At 42.2% G+C, this 11,861-nt stretch overlaps 1 protein-coding gene across 1 annotated transcript in view; it reads right to left on the reverse strand.

Moving 5' to 3' along the window:
* ccny (cyclin Y) overlaps positions 1-6,631 on the reverse strand; it is a gene marked incomplete at its 5' end in the record, with an annotated part of 113,946 nt that extends 107,315 nt beyond the window's left edge. Inside the window, one exon of the mRNA XM_083655352.1 lies at positions 6,478-6,631. Within this exon, the coding sequence (XP_083511478.1) occupies positions 6,478-6,631 (154 nt within the window). The remainder of the gene's footprint in view (positions 1-6,477) is intronic.
* Positions 6,632-11,861: the final 5,230 nt, after the last annotated feature.

Genomic DNA, 11,861 nt, shown 5'->3' on the forward strand with positions numbered 1-11,861 from the left:
CACAGGTAGGCTACGCTATTAAAAGCAGTAAGCACAACATTCACCAGAAATATTAAGTGTCTAGCCAATCTGCTCCCACAATTGAGCCTTTCTGTCTCTGTTGCGATAGTTTCTCCATATGATTAGTTGCCAGAAAAGGAGCACCCGACACCAGCGTCTTTCTGAAAAGTTAAATTATTCTCAGCTGGGAGAGCTGGGAGTCGGCGTACAAAAACGCCGGAGCGCTCTGAAAAAAAACGCTGGGTGCAGCGCACTTTGTCAAGACGTCCGTGTGCGCTCGCAAACGCTCCCCCCCATTGGAAACAATAGAAAAAAGACGCTGGACCTGAGGAAAAGACGCTAGGTGGACACAGGCCTTAAGACATTTGTGATTGATTTAAAGAAATGCAAAGATGGCAGAGCATTTTTCCCCTATACCAAAATGATAGTAGGTTGAGCCAGACCTTTTGCCAGCACTGGTACAGCGCTAATGTGGAGATACATCTGGTAAGCAAGACTATTGTACCCCCACCATGCAGTACAAGTGACAAAAGCCATGATTTTGGAGTCACATAATAATTTTGAGGGCTGGGAGTGGGAAGTTGCGATAGTCCCAAGTAGAGATGTAACGGTATGAAAATTTCACATCACGATTATCGTGACCAAAATTATCACGGTTATCGTATTATCACGGTATTCGTAAAAAATTAGGGATGCACCGATATGAAAATTTTGGCCGATGCCGATAACCGATATTAACTCATTCACTGCCAACAACGTATGAACACGTTTTCAGAATCCAGCTGTTCCCTGCCAACAACGTGTTTACACGTTTTTGGCATCGATTTTTTTTTTTTGACGGTGGGTTGTGCATCTAAGCCTTTTACATCTCTTATATAATTATTGGAGCCACCGAACGTTTACAACCCATTCCACCGACCCACTAAGTGGCAACAGTGCTCTCCTTGCTAGAGGAAGGAAAGCATTTTTTTAACTTGTCAAGCCATTCTCAGCCCAGCCATTCTCCTTTTCGCGCTGATTGCTGGCGATGCGGGATTGCAAATTTACATAATAGATTCAGCCGATCTACTATGATCGGGTGATAGATTACAGGTGGACGAACACACTTTGAAACACGCAGCATAAATATGACCAGAATCGCAAAAGCTTCTCTCAACCAAAACTCCAAACGAGTGAGTCCATCCCGACTTCCTCAAACAGCGGCTGTGCAGACAGGCACAGGAGAGCAGCAAAGCACTGACTGGTGACAAGCTTGTCCGCCCACGGAGGGCGGAGTTGAAGCAACTCGAGAGGGAGGGAGAGAGAGAGAGAGAGAGAGAGAGAGAGAGAGAGAGGGAGGGAGAGCGAGAGGGAGGGAGAGAGAGAGAGAGAGCGAGAGGGGGAGGGAGAGAGAGAGAGAGAGAGCCAAAAATGAATGGTTAAAGTGACAGTTCCATCCAATTTCACAAAAAGCCGTTTATCTCTGAATATTCTTTTTCACGCTAAAACCATGCTGTATTCAACTGCTAATGCTTACATAACTACTAACTCTACAAACTAACTCTTTTAGACAGAGAAAGTACACATTCTATTAGTACTTTTGAGATATTGTATGTTCACAAACTCCAAGCTGAAACGAATCCTCGGCTCTTATAAAATGAGCCATAATCCTCAAAAAACGGCTTGGCAGAAGCTATCTACAGCAAAAAAAAACGTCTGGCAGTCAATGTGTTAAGATTGCTGTTATGGCCGATAACCGATATTTACCGATGTCGATATGATCTGTATAAAAACACATTTATATGATAATAAAATTTTGTACATACTGAAAAACACATGTAAACACTGAATTTTAAAAAGTTATACATTTATTTATTTCAAAAACATTTGTAAAAGCCCATAAATCATAGATTTACTGCATTATTTCATCTCAATGTGAAGAATTTGGCTGATACCGATAACCGATATTAACATTGCAACATCGGACCGATACCGATATGTTAAAAAATGACTAACATCGGCCGATACCGATATGATTGCCGATATATCGTGCATCCCTATAAAAAATTGCTGAAAATGTTTAAAAAGTACTGAGAGACTCACTGAAATCAACGTTTTATATTGAAAACTCAGACCCAAAAAAGGATTGATACACTCACTGAAATCATTTCTCCAAGGCTGCACGTTTTTCATTGTGCTAATGTGTAGTGACAGGGGGGGGAAATAAAATTAAACTTCTCAATTTGCTGGGGAGCCCCCGACCTCCTGCAGGACCCTTGAGGTCTACGGAGCCCACTTTGGGAAGCACTGCTCTAACATACACAGCGTGAAAGACAATTCTAGTGTTAATTAAGGTTGAGTCATGTTGCCAGTCATTTCCTATTCAGCTCCCTGGAGGCTTAACACGTTAACTGCCAACGACGTACTGATACGTCAAGCAGAATCCAACCGTTCACTGCCAGCGACGTATGGATACGTCAAAAAAATCGTTTTTTTTTTTTTGACGGTGGATCGTTGATCTGGCCCTTTTGCATCTTCTATTATACTGTTAGAGCCGCCGGGCGTGTGCAATCCATTCCGCCGACCCACTGAGTGGCGACGGTGCTCAGACTATTGAGTGTTGTTTGGCCAGAAACGCACGCATTCCAGCTGAGCTCAACCGAGGACCCAGAAGCGAACGAGCCTCATTCTCATACTGTAGGCGAAAACCTTTCACACGGGCGCACGGCGGTGGGGGCTTCCAAAGGTGGACTGGGTGGAAAGCACACTTTGAAGCGCGCAGCATAAGCCTAGAGTCACACAAGGCTTCGTCAAAGCTCTCAACCGAAAATCCAAGAACGGATTAAGCCACATCCACGCTCGCCGACGAGGGGCCGCCAGAGAGAGAGGCTGCTGCTCACTGCTCAGACAGGCAGGAGAGACTGGCTTGTGACTGACAAACGCTGCTGAAATCCACCAGACACGCCCACGGAGGGAGGAGTTGTAAGGAGAGGGGGTGCGGGTGCTGCTATGGAGGAAATTACTGTTCAGAACTATATTGTTTATGTCTGATAGTCTCACTGATGCCAAAAATAAATGGTTAAAGTGACTGTTTGATATTGAATTTCACAAAACTGCGATTATCTCAGCTTTTTGTCTCAGACGCTGAAACCATGCTGTACTCAACGGCTAATATCTACATAACTACTAACTCTACAAACTAACTCTTTTAGACAGAGAAAGCACACATTCTATTAGTACTTTTGTGAACTTTGTGTTGACAAACTCCAAGCAGAAAATTATCCTTGGCTCTTGTAAAATGAGCCAGAATCCTCAAAAAAACCCTCTGGCAAAAGCTACCTACAGTAAAAAAAAAAAGGCTGGCAGTGAATGTGTTAAGTGAACGGACACCCCGCCATCAATCTGATCCATCAACACTTTCCCACTGGAGCATACATTCACACCCAGCCTTCAATACTCGGTCTCTGTCTCAGCCTCACACACACACTCTCTCTCTCATTCACACACACACACACACACACACACACACACACACACACACACACACACACAACACACACACACACACACACACACACATACACACACACACACAGGGTGATGACGCAAGCCCAAAGGCTTGCATCATGTCATGCCTCCCTCAGCAGACTCATTGAAACTGCCTTCCAGACTTGACAGAAGAGTGGCAATAGGCAAACCCACACACACATTCAACCACACCGAGCAATAGAGTCATCAATGACTTCATTTCACCATCAAAAAAAATTGCACTGGAAAATATGGACTAATGTTTGGGACACTGTAGATCACGCATTCACAAGCTGTCATGCCAATAAAGACACTTAGGCCCAATCCCAATTCTACCCCTTAGCCCTTCCCCTTAGTTTTGCGCGTTCATGTGAGGGGAAGGTGTATCCCAATTCTCCTGTGGATCGAGGGCGAGGGCCAAAACGAAGATTTTCCAGGACCTTACTTGCTACCAAGGGGTAGATGGATTTTTCCCAGAATTCAGTGCAAATACCTGCAAATAACATTTCGACAGTCACATTTGTGTTATATTCTAACACAATTATATTATATAATATTATATTATGTTGTATTGCTATATATAATGGAACCGGGTGCACTTAAAAGTTTTTTTGAATCGCTAATTTGTCATCTGCGGTCGTGCATTAGCCTAAGATCTCAGAACGTTACCATTTTACAATTTTCGAGCCGAAATTGTAACATAGCTACCAACGTTGGTCCAAAACGTTGCTATTTTAAAATTTTCTGTGAGACTGTGTTGCATTTATAGCGTGACGGTCCGCATGTGATAGTCCTTCATTTACCATCGATATATTACGTTTTGTGTTGCTAATGCAACCGGGTGCACAAGTTAAAAGGGACATCACGACGTTTGCAGACGGCATTTTGGATGTTTGTGTTGTCGCTTCTGCTGACGTAGCAGTCAGCTAGCGACAACGTTTGATGACGTAGCGGTAATCGAGTGCTGTCCCATTTCTTAGGGGTTTAGCTTCACCCCTAGGTCTTGGCACTCTGTTTTGAGGGGTAAGGGTACAAATGAGAATTGGATAGGCCTTGGCCACACTGATCCGTGGTGTCTGTCCGTGTGCGTTCATTTCTCTGTTCACTTCCATTCATTTTCAATGACAGCTGTCCGACTGTCCGTGGAGCACTCAGAAGCGTACGTATCCAGAAAATTTGCATACGTATTGATGGACAAGTCAGAAAGTTGAAGAGGGATGAACTTTTTCTGGATGGACGTATCGGATGGTTGGATGGTCACTGTCCGTTTAGCCAATCAGAGTCGAGGTCTCAAGAGGAGGCGTTCCGAGATTTGTTTCAAATTTTCAAAGAAGATGGCGGCCGAGGCGGTGAAGGAGGCTATAATTAATGCTGTGTACACCATCCCGCTGTTGTACAACGTGATAATCAGTGTCACCGTCTGATTTCACCATCTAATCTGGTCATTCGGTGGCATTTTATTGCCACATAAGTAACATAGCGCACAGAGCTAACAGCTAGCTGACGCCAGCTTTCTTCTTCTCTCGGTTTATCGGCGGGTCGCTGACACCTTCAAGGTGCTTACCGCCACCTGCTGTACAAGTAGGTTACTTGGACATGCAACGGACATAAATCTATCCGTCTATCCGTTCTGTCCATTTTGTGAGGGATCAGTGTGGCCAAGGCCTTAGACGCCCTTAACAAAGGCTTTTCCCCAATCTGGGAAAGATTGCTGTTGTCACTCTACAGAGGTGGGGAGTGGGACAGACTGGAACCTCTGATCCAGTACAGTTATTGCTGTACATTCTCTGCCAGGTCTAACCTCTAATGAGTGAAGTAGGCTAGTGAAATTCATCTACCCCCCATTTTGCTGGGTAACTCCTGGAGCCCTCCCAGACACCCCTGGGGGTCCTGGTTATTTCGAATCTGCTGGTAGGCCGTGAGCGGCTGCTTCTGACACGCGGGTCGGGGCCTTTATAGACTACTTGCACAACTCCACTACTTCCTGAAATGAGTAGGGCATCTTGGTTTCCTGTCCTACACTATTGGATGAACTGATTAATGTCAGGTGTGCCTGACTGCTGCAGTCACAACAACAGTGATCAGGCACACCTGACATGAATCAGTTCATCCAATAGTGTAGGACAGGAAACCAAGATGCCCTACTCATTTCAGGAAGTAGTGGAGTTGTGCAAGTAGTCTATTGACCTTGGCTGGGTCTACTGGGCGAGGGTGTATGATGTTGAGAGACTCGAAACACCTTACGACCCCAGCTAACATCACTAATGACGCGTCCCAGCGCATGCTGTAGTATGTATTTTAAAACATAGGTAATGCAAAAATAAAAAAATAAAATTTATTGGCATAATGGGAGGGTGGCTCCTTTCTAAAGATGCCACAAACCTTTAATATCTGTTTACTGCTGTAGTCTAAATCTTTGGGGGTGATAAAAAAAAATCACTCTCCACTACTACTATTAGGCTATTATTATTTGTATTATTATTATTATTATTATTATTATTATTATTATTATTAATGCTTATTATTTATAGTAATGGTCTCCATAAGTTGGATTTTACTACTATTATTTATCCTAATAGATAATAAATAAAACAATGTCAAAAATGGGCAGTGATTTACTCTTGTCTGAGTTATGCCCCCACAGATTAGTGACAGTGTGGCGCACGGTGTGGGTGGTGGTGGTGCATATGGTGATGGTGATTATGATGATGATGATGATGATGATGATGATGATGATGACAACAACAACAACAACAACATCATCATTAAATGTATTCTTAATATTGTAATATACACCGTTATCGATTAGACTATGCATTATTTATTAGGCTACATTTATTACACTAATCATTTCTCTGTCGCTGATGTGCTGCAGGTGAGGTGTGGTGTGTGTTTTCAGGCAGTTTACCGTCCATGTTCTCTCTGTCGCTGATGTGCTGCAGGTGTGGTGTGTGTTTTCAGGCAGTTTACCGTCTATGTTCTCTCTGTCGCTGATGTGCTGGAGGTTGCAGCCCGTGTCCTCTCGGCTCAGCTCGGGCTCTGGCCGGTAGGGTTCCAGCCTGGAGTGGTTGTTCCTCCGGTGTTTGGGGCTCGACGCCACGCAGCAGGAGGTGGTATTCCCCATGGTTCAAGTTAGTCCAATTGATATTCCCCACCCAATAATACTGTATCCAGCTCTCCCCTGCCCTGCTACACTAACGTTAACGTACTACAACAACCGAAAAAACGGGGCGGTAACGCCTGCCAACTACAAAATCGCTCCGATGCCCGTTTTCGTTACACGCCCTTCCCGGTCTAGATTATAGGAGCAGCTGTGTCTCGAGCGGAGCCATTTAAAAACGGGCAAAACGTTAAAGTAAGCTAATAAATCAGAATAGTAGCCTACTCGTCTCCTGCCAAAGCTCCTGGAGAAAGCAGATGCCTCCTAGAAAACAGGCGTTAGTTTAACTGTCGACTCCGCCGACTTATAATTCCAGTCCAAGCGTCCAGTTGTCTTTATGAATATATATTGTGATGATACAGACGACATGTTACTTTAAAGGGAAGATATTTGCGCTCAGCGCTACATAATTGTTGCCGATACTGTCTGTAGACTGCTGCTGCTACATCCGTTGTCGCGCTGCCTTCAGGTGTTATTCGAGTATGCTCCGAGTTCCGACCACACTTGGTGTAACTGAGTTTAGGAGAGATCAAACATCTCTCTGCAAGTAGTAACTCTGGGCTCTGTAGCAAAGGTAAAGCATTGTAATTGATATATTTGTTAGTTTATTAAAATGCGTGGCAAATAAAAGAAATTCCATAACAATAATAAAGTAGTCTACTGTTAACCACTTTGTAGCAATGCATGCGCACTTTAGTAGAATTTCCAATATTTCCGACGGCACTTAAAGGCGGCATAACAAACCAACAGTGCTGTGCATGTGGTGGAAAGGTTCCGGTTCAAGTGGGTGGTTACTGACATACAACAACACTGCACTAATACTTCCATGTGTGACAACAGTTGTTATTACATTGTTAGCCGTTTTTCAGGCGGATAAAAGGAAATAGAATAGAATAGAATAGAATAGAATAGAATAGAATGACTTAGTTCCACTCCACTGTTATTTATTTGAAGTCAGCACAATGGCAGAATGTAGGCTATAATGAGGGTTCTTATGATCAGAGGTTTCAGTCTCTTTACTATCTCCTCCCCACATACAGGTTCAGGGGTGTCAAACTCATTTTAGTTCACAGGCCGCCATGACCCAATTTGGTATTTGGCAGTCAAAGAAAATCAATAATAACCTATATAAATGATAAAACCTCAAAATGTTCCTTTTTCTTTTTGTAAAGAATTACATGTACGTTTTAACAACATGTTTTCACATAGGGTTATCTCAGCACCATCCAACAAATGATCAAATCTATAGAGACAGTCAAATCTATTGTCTGTAACTGTGCATTACAATTCACAGCAAGTGCGCAAGTCTCGATATTAAAGGGTAATGAAAATTTAGTTTGCCATTTAGTGATGATTATAGAAAACATGAATAGGCAACTTAAGATTTAACTAGCTCCTGAAACCTGGTAATTATAGCCTTCACAAGTGCATCACACTGCATTTAAGGACTTCTCAGTGCAATTTTTCCACTTTGCAAAGTCATCCTGTGGGCCGGATTGGACCCTTTGGCGGGCCGGTTCTGGCCCCAGGGCCGTATTTTTGACACCCAGCAAGAACAGATCTTCTGCAGATGCGGGTCAATGACACAACCATTGTTAAAAAGGGGGTTTGTGATCTAAACTAAAGTGTATTGTCAATGTCATGAGAAAGTTCATGAGCCCCTGAATACAGTGGAGTAAAGAATGAATGCCAACACACTTGGGATCAGTCTGCTGCATCCACTTATGAAGAATAGTTATCTCCCAGTGATGACAAGGTGGGTGATGACCATTATGGGTAAAGTCAGAAGTGTAAAAAAAAAAAACATTGACTAAAAACATCTGCCATGCTGAAAGATGGTCGGATGCACCCTGCCATCCCTTCAGAACCTATACACACTGCCAGGATGCTAAAGCGGTCTCGCAAAATCATGGCCAACCCCTCCCACCCAACCGGCTCAGTAACAGGCTGGGGTCCACCATGGACATTAGCCCACAGACACATACTCTACACACCATTATATGTCACTTTAAAGGACTTTTTTACTTTGCACTTTATAATTTGAGATTGTTTTCTGCATTGCTTCATCTTCTACTATTGGTGTGACCACTGCGCTGCATTTGCACTAAGTCAAAGTCCTCATTTGTAATCTAATTACTTAAAACTATCTTGAATCTTGAATCTGTTTCCCTGGTTCTGACCTGGTTCTGAGTCCTATAAGCAAAACATGTGCATCTGTCAGAGCTCCTTCCCATTTCTCTGTGTGAGTTAATTATTTCTGACGTTCAGTGATGACCGACAAGTCTATAAGGGCTTTGCATTGCCTCTGACAGAGTGAAATGGCAGCTCACAGTAAATCTCTCTGCAAGATTAAGTAGGATTATGGCGGTTAACGTAAGCAAAGTTGAAGAGCCTAATCCTGAGATGCTTCTTTGACATGCAAGACAAAATAGTCTTTGATGCCTCAGACTGGCATTGGTGAGGCTGGGTTATATTATGAAGGCCCTTAGTATGATTACATTGCTTCAAATAGGCTACTGTATTACATGATGGTCACATCAGGCATAGTGCTGTAGTGCAGCACACCCTGCTGGCATAGTAACTGTATTGCATTTGGTGATAGAGGATAGGGCAAAAGTAACCCTGATTGGAAACATGAGGTAAGGCTGTTTCATGTGTTTTTTAGTGATCAGAAAGACAGTTTTACACTAAAGATCGGAATAAATCTCTCTTAACTCCTAATGTCTCTCCAGTACAGGGAATACATTTTGTGAATAAGGAGATACACTGATTGTTTCAAATCTTGTGTGCGCTGTAGTTGTCTGAATGCCCAGCAGGTGGAAACATTCCAACATTCAATGCAGAGGAAAAAATGTCATGAAGTCTTATGAAAGTTCTAATTTTAATATTGTTCGATCCACGGTGTGTCAGCATACACCATTTGGCATGGTATTATTTATTTGTGCATTCATATTTCAGTGTTGGGTTAGTAAATTAACTTAATTTATATGGCTACGGGATACACTATTTCAGTCATAACCTATTTCCTGTTCCCTAAATACATTCCAGAGTGTCATTTTGTCTCTATGCAGGGTGGAAGTCGGCTGTGTTTTGTAATAGAGCAGGCAGGAAGGTAGCCTGGTAAACCGCCCGTCACGTGAACTCACATTGCATTTGGTTCTGAAACCTATGTGGAGCTATACCGTCCATCTGGCAGCGTCAGGTTAGCAGGAAGGTGGTTATAGGCACAAAAGTCAAATTTCATATCGGGTTCTTCTTTCTTCAGTCTCTTTTTTTCCCTTCTTCTTCTTACTCATCAGTGATTTATGACATCATTGGTGATAACATTATAGTGGTGACCTGACCACCAGACCAGCCGTCTAGCACTGCATGACCTGCATGACATCATCTGTGATTTATGACCTCATCACTGTCTGTGATTTATGACCTCATCTAGGCTATTAGGTGTCGTCTATGAAGAGTATTTGGACTGAGTTAGGACTCTACTGAATATTTGGACTGGTTACACACACACACACATACACACACACACACATATATATATATATATATATATATATATATATATATATATATATATATATATATATATATATATATATAAATATACTGTATATATATATATATATATATGAGTTATGAGTTTTCATTTTATATGATTAATTCAGTGAGCGGAGAGGGGCCCAGACCATGAAAGCTTTTATACACAAGTAAATTATCTTCAAATTTGACCATGTTTTCCCAATTTTAGATTTTTTTTTACAATGATGATATAAATTTGACTTTTTATCCAATGTTTTCAAAGCCTGCTTATAGAGTGTTTCTTGAGAGACGTCATAAGAGCATGGTCCCTTTCTGTATTTTTCATGTAACCATGGTAAATAGTCACTTTGAGCTGCTTTGCGTTTCACTTTCCTCGTAAAGCTGTGTATAGTCGTTGGAAGTTGCCATCACTGACAAGTGGGCCAATTTTTCCTTTCCCTCAGCGCCATCTGCATTCCACTGGGTTTGATTCATGGAAAATGTGCTCAAATCCTCATCGTCCTTCATCCCCCTTCTCCAGCTCACTCTGTAATAACAACCCCATCATCCAAGGAAAACAGGAAGTCAAAGGAGAGAACACATTTTTGCTTTATCAGTGACATCCCTTGCATTGAGAGCAGCACAATCAATTTGATTCACTCAAAGCACATTGTGTTCTGTAAGCAGACTCCCAAGGTTAAGACAGTGATAAAACCTCCATCCATCACACCAAGCCACTCATAATAGCAGCTTTGCATTCGTCCTTGATTTGATTCACTCAGGATAGAAGAGTGCAGTCGTTTCTTTTCTCCATCACCATCTCAGTGCTAAGGACCAGTGCGCTCACTTGTTCCAACTTTACAAAGGCTTCTTTGAATTTCCCAAACCTGCCATGTTAGGGGCTTTCTGAGCCGTGGTGAACAGAGAGCACGTTAGCATGTTAGGGGCTTTCTGAGCTGTGGTGAACAGAGAGCAATGTGTATGCGTCACAAGACTACATAAGATTCACAACACCAGGCTGCCACTACCAAGATCAATATCATAATGAGTAGGTGGACTCTAGGCTATTTATTTTAGACTCAGTTTGAGATAGTATAACACAGAGTGACTGAGCAAGAACTTTATTAAGGCAAATCAAATAACAAAAATGACCAGGGATGTGATGAGAACAAAACAGAAGATTGGATATTATAAAGGAGAAGCAGGGGAAATAAGACATTGCTAACTAAAAAGAAAGTTTCAGAAATGAACCTATAGAAAAAGGCAAGAAAAATTCCATTCTATTAACATTAATGTCACATTTACAGAGATAAGAGCACGTTTTTTCCCAACAATATTATCGGTTTTAACAACTTAACACATCCATACAGTACACAAACCAAATTACAGTACAAGGTTCAAACCACAACCCCCCCCCCCCCCCCCACCCAACCTCAAAGAGAGAGAGAGAGAGAGAGAGAGCGAGAGAGAGAGAGAGAGAGAGACAGAGAGAAGATAACAGCAAGTTAATAAGATTAACATAATGCGGTGCTCTATACATTCATTCATATTAACACAATGAGCGCTTTCTTATCAATTGTATGGACAGGATATCCAAAATACACACAAATCCAGTGTGTTCCAGCCTATCTGTGAAATAAATATTATTTTTTTCTTTTCTTTCTCCATATTC

Source organism: Poromitra crassiceps (genome assembly GCF_964638095.1).
Source record: "Poromitra crassiceps genome assembly, chromosome: 2".
NCBI lineage: Eukaryota > Metazoa > Chordata > Actinopteri > Beryciformes > Melamphaidae > Poromitra > Poromitra crassiceps.